At 37.6% G+C, this 21,248-nt stretch overlaps 3 protein-coding genes across 3 annotated transcripts; 2 read left to right on the forward strand and 1 right to left on the reverse strand.

Moving 5' to 3' along the window:
* The first annotated feature begins 1,268 nt into the window (after positions 1-1,268).
* tomm40l (translocase of outer mitochondrial membrane 40 homolog, like) lies at positions 1,269-10,004 on the forward strand. Its single transcript, XM_066674927.1, has 10 exons — positions 1,269-1,377; positions 2,465-2,676; positions 3,285-3,352; positions 5,603-5,695; positions 6,932-7,033; positions 7,131-7,236; positions 7,806-7,928; positions 8,051-8,127; positions 8,931-9,033; positions 9,283-10,004. Exons 2-10 carry the CDS (start codon positions 2,466-2,468, stop codon positions 9,420-9,422), a joined length of 1,023 nt encoding a protein of 340 aa, XP_066531024.1. The 5' UTR covers positions 1,269-1,377; position 2,465; the 3' UTR covers positions 9,423-10,004.
* Positions 10,005-12,640: 2,636 nt separating this feature from the next.
* Positions 12,641-15,373, reverse strand: LOC136699939 (apolipoprotein A-I-like). Its single transcript, XM_066675014.1, has 3 exons — positions 15,334-15,373; positions 15,106-15,256; positions 12,641-13,232 (listed from the first exon to the last, which is right to left on the reverse strand). The coding sequence occupies exons 1-3, from the start codon at positions 15,371-15,373 to the stop codon at positions 12,689-12,691; spliced, it is 735 nt and encodes a 244-aa protein (XP_066531111.1). The 3' UTR covers positions 12,641-12,688.
* A 3,086-nt stretch (positions 15,374-18,459) lies between these two features.
* LOC136699856 (apolipoprotein Eb-like) lies at positions 18,460-19,764 on the forward strand. The gene is made up of 3 exons (XM_066674894.1): positions 18,460-18,583; positions 18,693-18,843; positions 19,224-19,764. The coding sequence occupies exons 1-3, from the start codon at positions 18,544-18,546 to the stop codon at positions 19,762-19,764; spliced, it is 732 nt and encodes a 243-aa protein (XP_066530991.1). The 5' UTR covers positions 18,460-18,543.
* Positions 19,765-21,248: the final 1,484 nt, after the last annotated feature.

A 21,248-nucleotide genomic window follows, 5' to 3' on the forward strand; every position in this document is an offset into this window, starting at 1 on the left:
GACTATTGTAGATTATGGAGGTTAGTGAACTGGTGTTGGAGCCACAGTCCATTAGGATCCCCATGGTATAGAAGAGATGCTGAGGGCCCTCACAAACGAGGCTGACAACTTCTAGATTTTCGGGTAGAGGTGGTGATTTGCTCTGGGTTCTGCAGGATGGAGGGAAAGAGGAAGGATGTGCCACTCACCTGTCTATGAATGTGATGGGCCTATGAAGGCCACTACTGGCCTACAAATAGAATGCAGTGGGGGGAAAAGTGCAGACCTGTCTTATAGCCATTTAATCTCTGTCAGACACGCTGACAGTGGAGGCAGAGTTGTTTCAGGGAGTTTTGATAAATGGAATTTTTTCACATAGAAAACTCCCCTCTCTTTAATATTCTTATATGACAGATCGGTCAATTTGGAATCTATCTGTAAACAACAAAAATGTCAAAATCATCCAATGTAGGTGCGTCTGGCAACTGACATCAGGAGAAACTTTATATTAATATTTTTTATTCATGTAGGTACATTTTTGCATAATGAAAAACTGACTGTCCACACAAATTTCTTAGAGAATAATTTGGTTGGTTGAAGATATCAGTCCAGGACTTTGAGTAAATTATTATTAAAATGTGCGCTTAAATATGTGGTACTGTCAGTGGAATATTGAAAGTATTCAAATATTCCTTCTATGAATAAGTTCATCGCCACCTGCTGGTGAAGCATCACGCAAACAAGCATGTATTTTTTTAACGAATTACAAAATCACGTCAAACTACAATTTCAGTGAAGCTACGTATACCATATTTGTGCGTATACATTAATGTTCATAAATTTGAAACACTTTATAATATTACTATGTTTTAATATTTTAAATATTTTTTAAGTTAGAAACGTCCGCTCAGTTAATTAGCCTGGAGACATATAAATATTCTTAGTTTTTAATTAATGTTAAAGCTGTTAAGTTTAATTGATTAAGAACATTTGAAGTGACGATTACAGTACCTGTGCACTACAAACCCCATGACCCATGCCGAGGCCGCTCCGTAAAAAATAATTGGTAGTGACGTCAAGCGTGCGACGCACTTTGTAGTCCATTTTGGGGGGTTATTCTAATAAGCTTTAAAAACAATTATTTTACCTTTATTTTTGCGGTTTATCGCCAGGTGGTGATCTATTAACACGGACAGTACGTAATGACTTAAGCTTGGGGCAGACACTGGTCGTTATTCTGTACAGTCCTCTACACACGGCTTCTGGCTATTGAGTGATTGACGTGAGCCCTCGCTCTGACTGACGAATCACAGAGCGGTTCGTCTCCGGGGCGGGGCATGAGGGGTTGCGGCGTGCTGTTCGTTACCGGGTGAGGAAACGTCCTCTGTGAAGAGTAACGTGAGTAAACGTCCATTCATTATTGATTTGATTTTATTGCAACAAAAACATTACAGAGCGACTCATTCTTTTAGACAGTGTCCGGGAACGAGCCACACAGTTTCTCATTTTAACGGGAGTCTTTGAAATGTAGTGGTTTTAAATGTGGTAGTGGCACGTGTGTGAATGAGAGATTTTCTCTATGGCTGTAACGTTAACGTTAGTCCTTGGCAACATTTGAATGCGAATAGAGGTCGTACAAGCTTTTATTAAAGAAGAAATTCTTCATTACAATAAAGTAATGGAGCAGTATTTTTAAAGTTATAAATATTCCAACCTCTGAGAACCCACTTCATTGAAGTGCCTCTTCTTTCTCTTAAAGTGGTAGTGATATGAACCAGGGGTCATATTGTCTACCAGCAACACACCATTTCCCCCCTCATCTACTTTCCTTTACAAAGTCGGAAATTGGGAAACTTCACGTCTTCTAGATTTTTCTGTATAATCTTAAAAACAATAAAATATGGCACATTCTAAAGAAAATAAGTATTTTGGACAGTTTTGCCACACAACCCCATGCATGTAAACTGCTGAATGCATTTAAAAATATGTTTCTCTAAAGTCTCTTGAGGTCATGCATCAAGCAGTGTAGTTCCTTGTAGCTCCCTACTGGAAAGTAGTTTTAGAGGCATTACAATTCAGTTGTCTGTGACATGTTAAACCCGCAAACATTTCGTTCACATTTCTCTAGAATTAATTTTTTTGTTTGTTTGTTCAAACTTCAGATCACTCTGGATGACTTTGTCTGTAATGTTTAAACTAAATTTGCAGAAATTTACAAAATTCTGGGCGTGCCACACTAAACACCCTGATTTGTGTTGATGTAGAATATTGGATAACATCACTAAATTCACCCTTAACATGATGGCTTGTTTCATTGTTTAGGCAGAAATGCCTGGGTACACCAATAAAAATACTTGGGCAAGACTCTTAACACGGAATATGTCTGTCCCTGTAACTTATATATATATATTCAATTTTATCTCAATTTTATGTTGCTGTTTCCCCTCTTCGTTCTCATCTTTATCTCTGTTCTGTCTTTTCTTAGTATGGGTAGTGTACTGGCTGCCAGTTCACCCAGTCCCCCTCCACCCATGCCTGGTGGTCCGAGTTTGACCTCAGTGCCCCCTGGTTTCACCATGCCCACAGTCTCGCCAGTCTCACTAGCTGCTAGTGCTGCTGCTGCTCCAGGACAACAGGAGTCAGAGCTTCCGCTCCCCAACCCTGGCACTTTTGAGGAATGTCATCGCAAATGCAAAGGTAAGATCTTTTTCTTTGGTTCAGAGTTTAGCTTTAACTCGGGCTGAGCTTTGGGCTGGAACCTAAATACAGCTAGTACATGTACAACTGCCCAGCTGACCAAAACCAGCCCCAGCTGCAGAATTGAATGGGCAGATTCAAAATTCTATGGGTATTCCAGCATAAATTGAGTATGCAATATGTTATGAGGCACATAGCATATGTAGCACAGAAAAACACTCCACCACATCAATATGAGAGAATTGCATATGATGTTTTTGTGTGAAAAAGCTATTTTTCATGACTGAAATGCTGATAATCAAGGACAAGTAGCTGTCAGCATTCCTTGCTACAACTGGCTTATGTGACTTTGTGACCTTATTTTATGCAGTGTGCTCAAAATTATAATTTACTAGTCATTTTTGTAGTCATGATGTTTACCTCTTTATCCAATATTCAAATTAAATTATCCTAAAATCTTTAATAATTATAGACCTCCACTGCATTAGTTTATATTTGACTTCTATTTTTATTTTCATGTGCCTTCAAATATTGTCTGACATCACTAAAGGCATTGTGTGTAGTGTAGTTTTATGGAGTATGGTCTCATAAATCTGTCTTTCTTTCAGAGGTGTTCCCCATGCAGATGGAGGGAGTTCGGCTAACAGTCAACAAAGGCCTAAGCAACCATTTCCAGGTCAGTCTGTTGGGTTTAATCGCATGGCAAACCTATGTTTTTTTCAATGTCTTTAGTCTTGGAATGAAATTGTATGTATTCCATGTCCATACACAATACCCACCACTGCCACAGATCTTTTTCATGAAGTGGGTATACACTGAGTTTCTTATTTATTAGGTCCACCAACATCGTGTACAGACTTGTTGGCAATTTGCTCAGAACATGTAACATATAAATCAGAAAGTCTGCAGAGACCACTTAAAGCCCTTGTGAACCTTTTTTTTATTATTTTATTTTATTTTTATAAAGCTAAACTTTGGTGTCATGTAAAACGTTCAGCAGAGTTTAAATAAAAACACACAACATAAATATGATCAATTTCTCCTCAAAAATGACCAGCACTGCTTTCCTCTCAGTGTCGAGTTTACCCTGAACAATCACAAGACTACCATAGTCATGCCTCCTCTCTGTTGAAGAGATTAGTGAACGAAAGCTAAGGAGTCATAAGTGAGCGAGCTAGCTATCCAGCTATTCACCAAGATATGGTGACGGAGTGAAAGACAGACAGTAAACACAGAACACAAAACATTACAGAATGAGCATGAATGGATTATGTCTGAGTACAGCAGAGATAGCAGCAACACTCTGTTGTCGTGTTTGACAGAGTATCAGTGGAGATAGCAGCTGCACTGGACTGGCATGGAGAGCAGAGTAGCAGCAGGGATAACAGCCACACTCAGTCGGCAGTAGAGCAGAGTAGCAGAGGGAGACACTAGCACTCACGCTAGTACAGTTATGTTAACAAAATAGTCACATAAAAGACAAAAGACGTCTGTAGGTTTATACACGAACGGCCGTATAATGCCAGGGGCATTTAAAGGAACTATGTAATATCTTTACCTTAAAGTTATAGCTTCAAAAGCCTGATTGGCCAAAGAGACTTGTCTGCACAGCGAAATGCAGACCTCCAGCAAAAAGTAGCCGCATGTAAAATCTAAAAGGTACAATAGTGATCAGATTTTTTGATTCAACTTACAGCCGACCCCATGGTGTTTGAAAGAGGTTCAAATGCTCCTTGGATTGGAGGCCTAAAAACAATTTGGCAATAGCTGGATGGAGCAACTCCACTGCTCTCTCTGAACTGGAGCACATGTTCAGTCTCAAGCAACAACAGCACTCGGAATACACAATGTGTAAACAACACTTAAAGTTACTGCCAGCACTGTTGTGGTTTCCAAAGACTGCTGTTCCCATCCAAAGCAGCAGGTCTGTGCCAAAACCTAGTGAACTGCCTAGGTAGGCACTGACTGCATAGACAGCATTCTAATAGTCATCTGTACTCATGAGGTAGATTATTAAGACGCTCTAGAGTGATTATGTCACAGCTTTTTCCCGCACAGGGAGAATTTTGCAGGGCTTTATATGGAAAAACCTACCAGGGACCAAATCGAGTGGAGTAGGAACCATGCAGTGGAACAGCACCATGAGTTTCTTGTGATTGAATGCAATCAAATCCTCAAGTCCCGCCAATGACTAGCTCATCTGTTGCTCTTTACCCCACATATCCAATAGCGATGCACCGATCTGAATTTTTCAGTTCCGATACCGATACATATACTTTACGTAGGTTGATACCTGATACCAATCCGATACCATAGTTGAATTAATAAACTATATACCTGACCTTCTGGCCATTAATATTGGGACTGATATTCGATCGTAATCGGTGCATCCTTAATATCCAACCTGTCATATGGGCACTGATGTGCAGATGTGTAAAATGTGGTTGCAAGTAGGAAAACAAGAATAGTAGTAATGTTCCAGGATATGTCCTGGTTCTTTGTAGAAAAATGACATTTTGGCTTGCATTAATTACCTTTCTTTACAATCTTAAAAATGGGTGGCAGCACGGTGGCGCAGCAGGTAGTGTCACAGTCACACAGCTCCATGGACCTGGAGGTTGTGGGTTGAAGGCCCACTCTGTGTGACTGTCTGTGAAGAGTTTGGTGTGTTCTCCCTGTGTCCACGTGGGTTTCCTCCGGGTGCTCCGGTTTCCTCCCACGGTCCAAAACATATATTGGTAGGTGGATTGGTGACTCAAAAGTGTTCATAGGTGTGAATATGTGAATTTATGTGTCGCCCTGTAAAGGACTGGCACCCCGTCCAGGGTGTGTTCCTGCCTTGTGCCCAGGGTTTCCTGGTAGGCTCCGGAACCACTGTGACCCTGAACTGGATAAGCGGCTCAGCTAATTTTGCTTATGTTCACAGGTTAATCATAATATCCTGCTGAGCACCATGGGAGACTCCAGTTACAGATTTGGTGCAACTTATGTGGGGACCAAGCAGACAGGACCTGGAGAGGTAAAACATTTTATTTCTCATGGGTTTGAGGGCTTTTAAAGACGTTAAGAACAGCAATTTAAAAGTGGTTCCCAAAAGCCACCTCCAAACGAGTTTTAAGAATTTCTTTGTTGACTCCACTTCTGCGTCCGCTCTGGAAAGGCAGCATCATTCGAAACTGAAGCACTGATTACATATATTTTCTCATTACCATACAAGTAACCTTAGGCAAATCGTTATTATAAACACGAATAACCAAGAAGTAATTACAATGCAATGTATATATATATATATAAAAAAAAAACATGAAAAACATTACACCTGCTATTCCTACTTGTCTAATATCAAGCCTATCAATAGAAACACAATAAGCCCATATTTCTTAGCAAAGAAAACATTTATTAATTTACTTCTACTTCACTGAAAGAAAAATTAATGTAATTAAATGTAATTAATTTATTTGTGTATATCAACAAATAATCTCCTGTTCTTTAATCAAGTTCAGTTATTTGTTACGTGTAAATTAAATTATTTAAATCCTGAAATAAAATGAAACATGCATTTATGCTCAGAATGGAACTAAGAACCTTCGTAGTGAGACTGATACAATGTGTATAATGTGTACAATGATACACACAGTCTGTTATACTAGGAATATATTAACTACATAATTCAAACTAATAGATTACATTTTTATGTTATTGGATGTAGTGTATGGAACACAATTATATTTTCATAAATAAATATTGATTTTGAATTTGTGTGCATATGTGTATATACATGTATAAAAGTGCTGTGCAAAGAATGGGCTCATTTTTATAGGAAATTAGCAGCCTCTTTTCTCTTTGTAGTGGGATTGCCTATGAACTTTAATAAAAGAAGTGCTTAATGAGTTACGAATGGGTCAGAATACTCTCAATATAAAAATGAGTTTAAGTACTACATTAGTTACGAAGGGTTTCTGGAAGCTCTTGTAATTTCAAGGATGTTCTTAAGTACAAGATTACGAAGTAATTACCTACGAACATTTTGGGAAACCCACCCCTGGTCAGTGAGAGTAATCCTCCAAATGCAGTGATCATATCTAGACATATCTACACAGTTTCAAGTAATCAAAGAGTTAGCAAAGCTTTCATGAGTTTCAAGGATGTGTTAGGACATAGAAAGAAAAAGGATGTGCAGTGCCCGAATACATCAGGATTGCTATTAGGAAACGGTTATAAAAATATATAATATAAATCTTGTTGGTTTTTCTAGGCTTTTCCTGTAATGGTTGGTGATATGGATAACACCGGCAGCCTCAACGCACAGATCATTCACCAAGTAACTAACAGAGTACGCTCCAAACTAGCCTTCCAGGTAAAAGTGAGAGGGTATGAGCAGAAGTAATAGTTGCTTGTATTCAGCTTTCTCTTTTTATAGGCAGTGACTAACATTTCCTTTTTCATCCCTACAGACACAGCAGCAGAAGTTTGTGAACTGGCAAGCAGATGCTGAATTTAGGGGGGAGGATTTCACAGCTACTGTAACTGTCGGCAACCCAGACGTGTTGGTGGGATCTGGTAAATCACTGTTTTTTTTTGTTTTTTTTTGGGATTTCAAGGATTCACATGCATTTTACATTTAGATTATATATCCAGAAGTGTTTGGACATCTGCGCACCTTTTCAAATGAAAGGTATTAATTAGTAGATTGTTCCCCCTTTGCTGCAGTAACCACATTTTAATCTTCCAGAAATGTTTAAAACTATATATTGCAACATGTCTGTTAGGAAATAGCCCTGCATATGATATAAACATTCATTCGTTATCTGTAACCGCTTTTCCAATTCAGGGTCGCGGTGGGTCTGGAACCTACCCGGAATCACTTGGCGCAAGGCAGGAACACACCCTGGAGGGGGCGCCGGTCCTCCCGATATAAACATGATATATATATATATAACAGGACTCCAGCTCCAAGAGGGCTGCTGCTGTTTTTGCAGTCCATTTTAAAATAAAATATAAGTAACAGTATGCAAAGCAGTAACAAAAACATAGAACTAAAATAGTGAAAAGTGATCAGTGAAATCTGTATTTTCTTATTTTCGCTTTCTCTCTCCCTCTGTCGCTAAATACACCTCTCTCTCTCTCAGGTATTGTTGTAGCTCACTACCTGCAGTCAATCACTCCATCCTTGGCATTAGGAGGAGAGCTGGTGTACCACCGCAGGCCAGGAGAAGAGGGGACAGTAATGTCTTTGGCTGGACGTTACACAGGTTTAGCACAAAAACAATTTTCAACATTGTAACTGTAGAACCTTTATTTTACAATTTTGGCTGTGTACAGCTGTCACATATGGTCTAAACAGGTTTGCTTTCTCTGTTAATCTTTTGTCAAGGATCCAACTTCATTGCTACACTGACATTAGGAGGCGCTGGGGCCCATGCTTCATATTATCACAAAGCAAATGACCAGGTAAAGGCATAACAGTTGTGTGGCTGGATCTGGAGCACAGGTTTCTAGGAATTTTAAGTTGCAGCTAACCAATACTAATATTAACTGGAAAAATTAATACATTAGATCATTTCCATAAGATATATTTGCATGCAGAACTGGGACTGTGTGAAAAAGCATTTGTCTTTCTGCTAGAATCAGTAGAAATATGCTCATTGTTTCTTTGAAAGCCATGTGGTTTTGAATACTAAATGTATCAGTAAAATATTAATATTTGTGTGTCTTGTTGTCTCAACCATAATTATTTAATGTTCATATAGGACCTATCCACATGGATCTGTTTTTATTTAAAAACTCAGATTTCCTCTCTCTGTTTTTGAAAAAAAAAAAACCCATCCAGACTAATACTAAAATGGCTGCATTGTCATAGTACCTCTTAAAAAGAAACTCAAATCACTCCATATTCCCTATGTAGTGCACTTCACAGTCATGAAATTACTGAATCTAGATCTTAATAGTACATTATCTATTTTTAATACAACATCATTTATAATTATTCATATATGGGAATCTGAAATCTAGTGCTAGCTGCATGTACATTGGAGTTTAATGATTTATGTAATTCAATATATAGGGAGTGAGGAGCTATTTGCCTTTCAGTGGCCTAAAACGCTTCTCATCGATAGGAGGACCCAGACAAAACCTCAGTTTTTAAAAATAAAAAGATCCGTGTGGACGGGGCCATAGAAGTTTTGTTAACTGTTATGCTGTTTATCCTAATACAATATAATCAGTCACGCTTTAATGTCTCTTGTGCATTGTAGTTGCAGATTGGTGTTGAATTTGAAGCCAGCACTCGTATGCAGGACACAAGTGTATCATTTGGTTACCAACTGGACATCCCCAAAGCCAATCTTCTCTTTAAAGGTTTGGCTAGTACAGATATGTAAAATAAATTTTAGGTGGTGTTTCCCAAACAGGGATTAAGATTAGTCCCAGACTATGCCCTCCTTTCAATTGAAAATCACAATTAAAAATGCTGAATAATTCAGGATTTGGCTTAATCACTGTCTGGGAAACCACCCCGTAATGATTTTCTTATTCTAATTCTAGTCCTTATTATTGTTATTATTAATGCAGGCTCTTTCATTTATCTCTCTTTGTCTTCCACTCCAGGTTCTATAGACAGTAACTGGGTAGTAGGAGCCACGCTAGAAAAGAAACTGCTCCCTCTGCCTTTGTCTCTAGCGCTTTGTTCCTTCCTCAATCATCGTAAAAACAAGTTCCAATGTGGATTCGGTGTGACCATTGGTTGAGACAAGCCAGTATTGTTAATTAATGGGATTGGGCTTAAACTCATGGACACCCTCAAAAATCAGATTAACAACATATCGGCACTCACACTGAGTAAGCGATCATAGACGTGCCATGTCTCCACACCCATGGTTTGATATGAATGTGAATTAGTCTCTGTTTAATCAGAAATGGAAATGTTTAAAAGGTTTAATGACAGTATAATTAATAGTGAATTTTGATCTTACTCCTGCAGTGTAACTTTAGCTAAAACTGTCCATAAAGAAAAGACCACAGATATCATGTGAAAACCTGAAAATCAACTTATTGTCTAAGAAAGCTGGGGACATGTGAGCACACAATATCTGAAAACAATGTGGAAAGAGTTTCTGACACAATCATTAGGAATCAGACTGGTTACAATGCTTTGTCCATTTGTTTCTTTTTTTTTATTTCTCTTTCTTTCAGAAGAGGTATGGATTTAAATTAACATTTCTTTTGCATTTCTTTTGTTGTCAAGTCCTTAAGTATTTCTTTATATTTCTGTATAAAATATTAAATCATATAGATGTAACCTGTATGCCTCAGAAAATAAATACAGTTTCCTACAGTTGTTTAGCATGTATGCTTGCATGTTTGTACGTGATTCGGGTGAATACTGTGATGTAGTCTAAATGGTCAAACGTGAACTGAATATGCAAATGATTTTTTTTAGGTGCAACCCACCTCTGCGTATGGGTTTCCATCTTTTGTCAACTATCCACAAGGGGGCACAAATGCTTTCACTTTATAAAAGCAATGCCTTTGTGCATCAGTGACTTGTGTGCCTTTTAAAGGACAGGGAGTACAGTTTGCCAATATACTTCAGAACTGTTCAGATGTATACTATACACTCATCAGCCATAACATTAAAACCACCTGCCTAACATTGGATAGACCTCCCTTGTTCAACCAAAATGGCCCTATCCTTTAAAGGAAATATCTATGACTGCAGTTCTCCCTGGTTGGTTTACGTTAAGAAGCTCAGCGTCTTTTAATGTGGAATGGTATTTTGATTGGGGGGGGGGGGTGATGTGTCTGAGGTTTAACTTGTATGTTTTTATTCATTGTTTGATTACCACAGAATAATATGAAACAACAAAAACAAGTCTGTATTAGCCACCTATGCAGCAGGAATAAAGCCATATCTCACAATTGGAAATGTTTAGAGGGCGATTAGCAATTCCTATGTTGTGAGCAGTGAGAGGAAGCCTAGCATGTCTGAGACACATTTTTTTTATTTGCTCACTGACACTGGGGCTTCATAAATACATTATACCAGTTTCCAGCATGCAGGGCCCTGTTTTTTTGCTTTTCTACTAGGCAAATCTGGTACCTTGAACCAGTAGCTATTTTTTAAATTCTTGCAGTTCCAGGTGAGCCATGTATATATAAACTTTGCTAAGCTAATTGAACAGAAAGAATTGTCAGTCATGACAAGATGCAGGCACCCAGCACAAACTAACCATCAGTGATCACATTTTTTATCTGATTCACCACAGCAGCTTCTTTTGAAGAGGTCCAAACGCTCCTGAGTCAATGGCCGAAAGACTCCAGCAAGAGTTCTACGTGAAATTAAGAAAGAAAAAATACACAGACTTAACATGTTAACATCTTCATAACGCGTTAACATGAAATTATACGCTACGTGTTAACATGGAGAATCCAACACGTTTAGAGTCCAACGGCGTTCCATATAATGGGTATGACGCAATCCTCGTGTTAAGTTCTGACAAGGACTTTGTGAAACGTCTAGTCCGGGTTCAAACCGCTGCTTGGTATAGGAAAGCTGGTGAAACATTTTTATGCAAGCCGTTTTAACATTAAATTGTGAGACTGGATTTACATTACAGATATCTGCAATTAATTTATGACTAGACACAATTCTAAATTAAAATATTACATAATTATAAAAACATAATTATCTTTTGACTTTTGGCAATATAACAATTTGAGATATCTTAATATTTTGACTAGATTTAAATTCTCACTAGTAAACATAGCCTTTTTACTACTAACAGTTTAATTTTCACGTTTAAATAGAATTCTTGATATCATGAAAAAAAAGATTAAAAACGGCTTGCCCTACTAAGTTAGAGATATCCAAATTTGTATTTTTGACTAGAATTACTTTTAAGATTTCTTCAAATAAATCACAGATATCTAGAACTTATTCATCTTTTTTATTTCTGATATCTTAAATGATCATTCTGAATAGTCAGAATGTGATTGTAGAGACCTTATTATTCTGAATAGTCGAAACGTAGCTGATTTACATAGCACATTTTCGTGCCGTTTAAAAGTTGGCAGGTCTTCATATTATAGTGAACTTTGGTTTTACATTTTCAATAAAGTTACTTACAAATGTTGGTGGCCATTGGTTGTTTTTTCTTAAAAGATTGGTTCTAAAGTGTAGTTGCCTTTTTGGGCTTGCTTAATCCAAGGAAATAATGTCCAAGGATATAAACCAAATAGAAGTCATTTTCGTATGTTGCCATCTACTGGCGGCAGAGTTATTGCTCATTTAAGGTACAACAGAAAATCCGAATATGAAGCAACTTCAGCGTTGCAGATTTTTCCTGTATTTCCCCCAGTCAAAACTCTGTCGTAGATACCCAACAAACACAGTTAGGTTGTGACAACCTATTCTTTTGGAAATGGCAAAACGTCACAGGTGGCATCACACTTAATAAGTGGATTGAAAAGTACCGGGGTTAACTTTCTACAAAAAAAAAAGATATATATATAAATATTTTTTTTTAATGGTGTGGCAGGGCAAACTATCATGATGAAATTGCCCAACAATTAGGCATTGCTATTGACATGAAAAATGTCAACAATTTAAAAAAATATATCGTTTCAACAACACAGAATTGAATTCAAACTGCTGCATTATTACATTCTGAAATAATAATAATAACAACAATAATACATCCTTATTCTATTATTGTTGTTAGGGGAAATGTTTTTTTAATGATGTACTGCATTTTTATTTCAATATAAAATAAATAACATAATTTTTCATGAAAGACATAGCCCAGGTTAAATGTTTCTAATTAGGCTAGTTATCAAACAAACAGAAAGAGAGAGATGTATTCAGATTGGTATTTATTTGTTAATACAGGATCTTTATGGAACAGCAAAAGGATTATTGTACAGCAGTGACTAGTGGCCAAAGTTGACCTTGTAAACATATGACAAACTGAGTGCTTTTGAACATCCAACTCTTGGTCAGAACACTTACATTTGATTACTGACTGTTCTTGGCGAAAGACTCCCACAGTGCTGTTAGCTGGGCTTTCAGGTCCTCAGCATAGGGGTCCAGTTTCCTCTGAACCTCCTGGGCATTCTGCACCAGCTGATCCTGGATGTTCTCAGCAAGTGGAACCATGGTCTTCTGGAAGTCCTGCAGGTGCTGCTCCAGTTTCTGCTTCAGCTCGTCAGTCTGCGGTCCAAGCTGGGACTGGAACTCCTTCATGCTTTTCTCCAGATTGGCACTCAGCTCTTCACTCTTCTGGAGAACAGTGGCCTTCAGAGCCTCAGCATCCATATCTGTGTAGGGGGACAATTCTGTCTTCAGCTGCTCCACCTGCTGCTGGATATTGGTCATCATCTGTTGGACAAAGGGCTCCAGCTGGGACTTCATGGAGGTCAGATCCTGCTGCAGACGTACATTCAACTGCTCAGCCTCCTGGAAAACCCTGGACAACATCTGCTGAGTCAGAGGCGTCACCTGGCCACGAAGAACCACAGCATATTGGCTGATGGCATCTGCGCTCTCAGAGATCTTGGCACTGGACAGACAGAAATGCAATCATTGAAATTAATCAGACATTAATTTTCTGTGTTTTAATTGATAACCAGTGAGATATGGTTGCAAAACATTTTTTTTTCTGTACATGACTGGACCATTCTGCTGACAGATGATTGTTTACTCCAAGCTACTCGAATTACCTTTTTGGTGGAAGAAATTGACACTACTATTACAGGTTTTTTTTAATTGCTAACAAACATTTACCAATACCTAAGACACTTTTTCCTAAACTCTTAACACAGCAACACAACTACATCACACAAGTAGCTAAATAGTTAATTTTCTGCTCTAAACCACATTTTGCTCATTAATTATCATCTGTACATTTCAAAATGCAAAAAATACCTTTGCTACATTCACTAACTCTGTCTAAACATGGTAAACACACCTCAAAATCAAGTAATTCTTTTAAAAAACTAGCACGTTTTCTATCCAAGAGAAACATATGGTGAAAACACTAACAATTGATGGCATTACGGTAACAGAATTACTTTCGATGTGTCAGCTCTACCAGCAAATATTAGACATTAATGTATCCACATTAGTTTACAATCAGTGTCTTTTAACTGGAAACCACTACATATTTTGCTGGAGTGTCAAATGAGTGCAGTGTTGGTAATATACTCTCTACAAGTAAAAGATTTGGAAAATAAAAAGAGTTAATCACAGTCCTGCTTACTGTAGAGTCATTACATTGAAATGATCAACAACAAAATGCAACATACGGCCTTTGGTCCCAATTGTGTAAAAATGAATTAAACAGAATGTGTGAAAAAAACACAGAAATACACATTCATTCCTGTTTCAGTTTCACCCTTGTGCATTTTTTCATCCCACTCCATTTGTCCTGCTTACACCCACAACGTAGGCGTTTCGGCTCACTCCATCCCACAGTCCTGCACACTTCACAAAAAAATACCTTCTAAATGAAATGAAGGAACCGCGACCCTGAATTGGATAAGTGCTTACAGACAATGACGGAACGAATGGAATGGAATGGAATGGAGGAAAATAGATCACATACTTTACATGGAGATGCAGGTATATGAGCATGCTCTTTCACCAAAAAACACACACACACACACACACTGTCTGTCAGTAATGCACACTTCATGTGGTATTCACATGATTGTTTGCTGTGCAAAAATGTAGAATGAGTTTATTTCTTTATTGATTAGGCCTATTTAGCTATTTTCTCTTGATTTTTGCATGGCAATTATTGTGTGATTATTATCTTTTTAGACAGAGTTTTTATTTTTATTTAAAAACATTTTTCTATATGTTTAAGGTGTCCTACTCCCGTGGTCACCTTGGCAACTGCCAGCTCCCACGCAGGACATTGACATTTAGTCCCACGCTGCAGGAAATTAAGAAGAGATCCACAATGCAGACCCCTACTACCAAGCTGAAACAGTGTTGACTAGCACATCTCCTCCAAGTCATGTAAAGTCAGTCACTGCTTATTTTCAGTCTAGAATAATGTCACTCGACAGCTCAACACACTTAGAAGAGAGCATCAAGTTTTCTTATGCTTGTGAGGTGAGTTAAGCTCTTTCTGATTCCTGACCTCTGAGGACTGAGGCATCGCTAGGGGAAAAACCTTCTCTCTATCATAGGGCCAACACTGTTACTGTTGCCTCAACCCCAAAGTTTCAGCTAATTGTGGACTTATATTTGTTACGTTTTTAAAAACATGTGGACATGCACATAATTACACCATAAATAAATGAATCTGCACTATGACTAGAATACAAATTCTAGGTAACCACAACAGGCGGACAGATAAATAAAAGCAAATCAGTCAAATCACGTTATATGATACTGTATTTTAGTTCTTGCTGCTTGACACTCACTTGACTTCTTGTCCCATTTCAGACTCTCTGATCTTCTGCAGGATGTCATCAGTTGTTTGAGTTGCCTTTGCAACATAGTCCCAGAATGCATCTTTCACCATCTCCATACTGGGTCTGGCCTGGTCTTGCCACAAGATGTTGGCATGGCAACCTTATAACAAACACAATATATTTTAATGTTGTTGAAAACATTTTTTTATTCTTTTCTCTTGTGATTGTTAAACTCACCAGCAAAGGCCAAAACAGCAAGAACAACAAGGACCTTCATGTCTGTACCTCTCAGTCGTTCTGAAAAAACAAACATATTATGTAGTATTCACCAGTTGTTTTTTTTTTAACAAAAACATATTTTAAAAATGACTTTAAAAGAAACCCCAGTTTACCAGGGATGGAACAGCGTTGCCTAAATATTTGAAATCAGTTTAGCAGAGCAGGACCAACATATAAAGATCGAACATTTTATTCAATGGAAACAATAGATATCTATTTTCTTTCTTTTTTTTTTTAACAGAAATGCCAAATATTTTAATGCTTTTAAATATTTGACTGCTCTTACCTGTCAGATGTATCTTGTTACTTGGTATCTCCCAGTGTGTATTGAGCAGGTACCTATGCTCTATATATATGGACTGGAGAGCTGTGATGAAGTAGGCAAAGTCCAGAACTCATCTCCATGCTGTCACCATCACTAGAGCTGTTAGTCATGCCACATCACACACTCCAACTCAGCTAAAGCCAAATCAGGTGAGGGAGATATGTTGACACACTTCATACAGACACCACTCAACACTACTGATAGGGAAATCAGTGTCCACATAGTGAATAGACCATACATCAGTTTCAGTTCCGTAGCATTTTATATTATACAACGGTCATATATTTTTCCAAATTTAATGAAAAAAAATGGAGGTATGTTTCAGTAAATATAAAAGAGTATTATTTTGATCAGGGTCCATACGTGTGTGTGTCTCTCTCTCTCACTCTCTCTCTCTCTCTCTCTCTCTCTCTCTCTCTCTATATATATATATATATATATATATATATATATATATATATATATATATATATATGGTTTTGGAAAAGTACATTTTCCATAGTAATTGAATATCATTATATCACATTGACAAGAAGAAGCAGGACATTAATTCATACTGCGCATGAGAGGAATTGACTGGTTTTTATATTGTATCAACAAAGACCCTTTAGGATTTTAACTTAGTGTATGGAAGATTTTTAACTATACCCAGATAGTTAACTGGGAACATAAATATGAGCTAGAAATCATTTTCTCTACTGTTACCAGTATTTTTTATACAGTATACTTTTAAGTTATATTTTGTCTGAAGGTGGTATGGTGCCACAGCAGGTAGGTTGTGGGTTCAAGTCCCGCTCCGGGTCACTGTCTGTGAGGAGTTTGGTGTGTTCTCCCTGTGTTTGCGTGGGTTTCCTCCCATGGTCCAAAAACACAAGTTGGTATGTGGATTGGCGACTCATAAGTGTCCGTAGATGTGAGTGTTTAGTTCTCTGGACCCACCACGACTCAGAACTGGATTAGTGTTTACAGACAATTAATACATTAAATAAATTTGTCTGACTACATTTATTTGTATATTTTAACTACTGTATGTCTGTACTGATTATTATTATCTTTCACTTCTTTTTGCACATTCTGGATTCATATTATTGTCCCCTGTAGTCATGTTCTTGTTGCTATAAGGATTCAAGTAGTAGCACAACAGAAAAATCTAACTAGAGCTAACAGATCTGTTCCAGAAGAACATTAGATACATGGACGTTATACGTATTATTCAGTAAGTCAGTTTTAACTTATGCTTAATTTTGGCCTAGGGGTATGTGGGGCAATTAGAGCAGAGAGTTCTGATTTCTGCCTGTGTTATTTGCTCTGATCTTAAAACTATGTCATCAATATCAGATCTGAGATCAGTGCTACCAGCACTATTCCACATGTTTTATAAAGATAAAGAGGAGCTAAGGTCAGTCTTTATGTGTGTGTGTGTGTTAATTACATGCTTATCAGTGAGTTCAGTGCAAGAAAAGGTTTAGCTCACAGGGAAATTATAGGATAGCCAGTTTAAACATCACAGTGTGCTGGATTTGGTTATAAAGTGCATTTAAATGTCCCTACATTATGGTTACAAATATAATGTCTGATCCTGGACACGCTGCTTTTGAGATAAGATTTTAGCCTACATTTATATTCATGATGGAGGATAAACATGCAGGGAATTGGAAAGCAAAACAGCCCCCAAAATGTTTTACACTTATTTTGCTACTAGTGTTACTTTATCACTGCCACAAGTGTTTTCAATATTCATAAGTTATGTATAGGATCTCTGGTGGTTTCGGAAAATAACTAAAACTGATACATTTGTGTTGTAGACATGATGACTCCTGGTTCCATTTATCATCATTGTAGAGAGAGCTAACAGTAAGCAATAAGTTTCTCTAAAATACATCCTTCCACATTAATCTAGTCTGAATGAAATGTCTAAGATATGTTGAAATAAAAATCAAATATAACTATAACAGTTTCCCAAAAATCTACATTAGTAATATACTGTTTTCCCCAACCATGCTTGTTGAGCTAAGATAAGTTTGATGTTGCAAATTTGCTTACGTTTTGGGCTAGATCTACAGGATTTATACAATAGAAAAGTATATCAATGAAAAAAAATATTTGCATAAACTAGATGTCTGTTAACAGTTAACCTGGTAGCCAAACATATTTTAACTGATCATCTATGTTGAAAAAAAAACTATGAAATCTATGTAAATTAGATTTGAATGAGAAGGAAACTATACTTTTAATTTTTTTTCAAATCAACTATGTTTGGTAAAGGGGAACATTTATCATCATCAACATCATCTTCATCATCTTTTCCACTTCAATCCAGTTCAGGGGTAAGGTTTCAATTGTGTAAATATGATTTTTCAGAGAAGATCGTCCTAAAATGACAAATAATGTGCTGAAGTATGGAATATTTGGACTAATTATTTTGTTGACATATTTAAATGCCATTATATACCTTTAATCATAACCTAAACACTTTGAAAGGCAGTCACAATATGTTCTTTATTTCAAAGCTGTCTAGCTGATAAACCCACTAGGAACAGAAAAGAGTGTACTGCAGTTTATTTGGGTTGGTGTGATGACCCATGAGTAACAGTACAGTGGTGACAGCAGAGCACTGAGTTCTGGACTTTGGCTCATTCATCAGAGCTCTTCAGTCTGTATATATAGAGACCTGATAATGTTGAGCACATACTCACATTCTGAGAGACCAACAAGAGGATATCTGGGTAAGTAACTGGATAATACTTAATGGAAAATGCAATTAAAAACAAATTATATATGAACCAGCACCAGCACAATTATTTACGTAGTTTGTCTTTTCAGACTTCTTTAAACATCCAGCCATGAAGGTCTTTGTTATTCTTGCTATTGCTGTTTTTACTGGTGAGTATTTTTAATAATGTTTATGATATTGTAGATCAGAATACACAAAAAATAACCAATACCTTCTTACAATAAAATGTCACTTACCTCTTATTTTTAATGCCTGTAGTTTGCCACGCCAGCATCATACGGCAGGAACAGACCAATCCCAGTATGGAGATGGTGAAAGATGCATTCTGGGATTATGTTTCAAAGGCAACTCTGACAACTGATGACATAATGAAGAAGATCAGAGAGTCTGAAATGGGGCAGGAAGTCAAGTGAGTGAAACAATATATCAAATAAGTCATAAAACAATTTACTCAGTTGACACATACTGCCAAAAATATCTGACTAGGAGGAACCCATGCTGGTTGAAGCAGTTTTATGCTGTTCTGGTGCTAGTTTTAGGGCTGTGCAACTTTAGGCAGATGTACTGAGGGTCTTACCTTTCACAAGTCTTTCAGTTACCTTAAACCTTTGTCTATTTGCTTGTGGTATCTTTGACATAAAATTTTTCAGGGATTTCAAAATGTAATTAGGTATACTTCTTCAATTTTAAAGAATTTTCTCCATGTGCTCCTGAATGACAACCCAATGTTAGGATATTGTAAACAAAATATACACCAAGAGATTAAGGTATGTTTCTTTTTATGTTCAGTGCCAGGATCTCAGAAAGTGCAGATGCCATCAGCCAGTATGCTGTTGCTGTCCGCAGTCAAATGACCCCTCCTACTCAGGATCTCCTGACCAAGATTTCCCAGGAGGTGGAGCAGTTGAAGGTGCGTCTGCAGCAGGACCTGAGTTCTGTAAAGTCCCATGCGGATCCGTACATCCAGGAACTGGTGACAGATATTGAGCAGCAGGTGGAGCAGCTGAAGAAGGATGTCGCCCCCTACACAGCCATGGACTCTGAAGCTATAAAGGCTACTCTTCTTCAGAAGAGTGAAGAGCTGAGGGCCAGTCTGGAGAAGGCCATGAATGAGCTGAGGGCCCAGATGGAGCCTCAGACTGAGGAGCTGCAGCACAAACTTGAAAAGCACCTGCAAGAATTCCACAAAACCATGATCCCATTGGCTGAGAACTTCCAAGATCAGCTGGCTCAGAAAGGTCAAGAGATGCAGAATCAGTTGGACCCATATGCCGAGGACCTAAAGACCCAACTGACTGCTCTCTGGGAGTCTTTCGCAAAGAGCAGCTAGTAAAAGAGTGCTGACATCCTGAAGACTTAAAGACTTATAGAGACACAGATTTTAAAAAACAAATAACTCCAAATGTTTCCTGGAAGTTGATACCTGAAATTATGGCATTACTGACATTTGCACACTTGTTTCTATTATTTATCATTTTGTTTTCCATTAATATTAAAAAAAAAAGTTGAAATAAACTAAATAATGTTTTCAAACATTTTAAAATATTTTGAGCATTTCTTTGCATTGACTTCAAGTGACATTACATTGAACTAACTTATGCTAAACAAATATCTCTTTTGTTGTTCAGGTGAACAACTAGCGTGCTACTGTGCCAATTAAGCTCACATAGTACTTATACTTATGCTGAAATATTTAAATAAGAACACGTTAAAAACCTATGAAAAGAAAAAAATAATTAAGCAAACAAAGCTACAACATAAAGGTTTTTGTGGGTGCTAACAAGTGTATATGTACAGATATTAGGACACCAGTCACATGAACAACTTTTGTTGTTACAGGCTTCTTTTTAGTTTTACATTAGTTGTGTGTTGTTGTACATCTAATATTTTGTAACTAAGCCACCTCCACAATGAAATCATTCCCCTTTTCTACCATACATGCTGTTGTGCCTAAATGTCTCCACTGTATGTCACATTATGTGTAACTACATGCCATACTTACATAAACAACAGAATATTGCTATTAACATGAAATGGATTTTTAAAATAATTAAAAAAATTATATTCCTTTCATTGTGAATGTGGCACAACCTTACATATAACTTTCTTAATTGATCTTGGAATTTATCATTAGGATTTTCTCGCTATTTTATTGAGAAATAAAAAGCATATTAGCATACAGACCAAATAACAGAAAGAACAAAGTATATTAATTACCTTCATTCAATTTCTATAAATGTTTCTTCCTGTTCATAGTCATGGTTTGTAGAGAGCCTACCTAGTATCATTGGGTGAAGGCGGGAACAAACCATAGGCAGAACACCAGTCCATCACAGAACAAAATACAGCTACCTGCAACGCTACATACAGCTAAGGATAAGTATTTTCCCTTCTCTGTAGTACCTAGGGGCGGCACGGTGGTGCAGTAGGTAGTTGTCGCAGTCACACAGCTCCAGGGGCCTGGAGGTTGTGGGTTCGATTCCTGCTCCGGGTCACTGTCTGTGAGGAGTTGGTGTGTTTTCTCCGGGTGCTCCGGTTTCCTCCCACAGTCCAAAAACACATGTTGGTAGGTGACTCAGAAGTGTGTGTGTTGCCCTGTGAATGACTGGCGCCCCCTCCAGGGTGTATTCCCGCCTTGCGCCCAATGATTCCAGGTAGGCTCTGGACCCATCGCGACCCTGAACTGGATAAGCGGTTACTGATAGTGAATGAATGAATGTAATGCCTAGTACCTGAAATATTCCTCACCGCCTTCAGAGGTCACTTCACCTTCAATATTGCTTATTTCCTGTGCCCATTGTGATGTTTATTTTT

Source organism: Hoplias malabaricus, chromosome 6, assembly GCF_029633855.1.
Source record: "Hoplias malabaricus isolate fHopMal1 chromosome 6, fHopMal1.hap1, whole genome shotgun sequence".
Classification (NCBI taxonomy): domain Eukaryota; kingdom Metazoa; phylum Chordata; class Actinopteri; order Characiformes; family Erythrinidae; genus Hoplias; species Hoplias malabaricus.

Excerpts from the sequence above, each read along its gene's own strand:
- LOC136699856 (XM_066674894.1), top strand. The coding sequence starts at position 18,544 with ATGAAGGTCTTTGTTATTCTTGCTATTGCTGTTTTTACTG. Across the intron at positions 18,584-18,692 it reads TGCTATTGCTGTTTTTACTG|TTTGCCACGCCAGCATCATA; the intron begins GTGAGTATTTTT and ends TAATGCCTGTAG. Across the intron at positions 18,844-19,223 it reads GAAATGGGGCAGGAAGTCAA|TGCCAGGATCTCAGAAAGTG; the intron begins GTGAGTGAAACA and ends TTTTATGTTCAG.
- LOC136699939 (XM_066675014.1), bottom strand. The coding sequence starts at position 15,373 with ATGAAGGTCCTTGTTGTTCTTGCTGTTTTGGCCTTTGCTG. Across the intron at positions 15,257-15,333 it reads TGCTGTTTTGGCCTTTGCTG|GTTGCCATGCCAACATCTTG; the intron begins GTGAGTTTAACA and ends GTTTGTTATAAG. Across the intron at positions 13,233-15,105 it reads GAAATGGGACAAGAAGTCAA|TGCCAAGATCTCTGAGAGCG; the intron begins GTGAGTGTCAAG and ends CTGTCTGTCCAG.
- tomm40l (XM_066674927.1), top strand. The coding sequence starts at position 2,466 with ATGGGTAGTGTACTGGCTGCCAGTTCACCCAGTCCCCCTCCACCCATG. Across the intron at positions 2,677-3,284 it reads ATGTCATCGCAAATGCAAAG|AGGTGTTCCCCATGCAGATG; the intron begins GTAAGATCTTTT and ends TCTTTCTTTCAG. Across the intron at positions 7,237-7,805 it reads AGACGTGTTGGTGGGATCTG|GTATTGTTGTAGCTCACTAC; the intron begins GTAAATCACTGT and ends TCTCTCTCTCAG.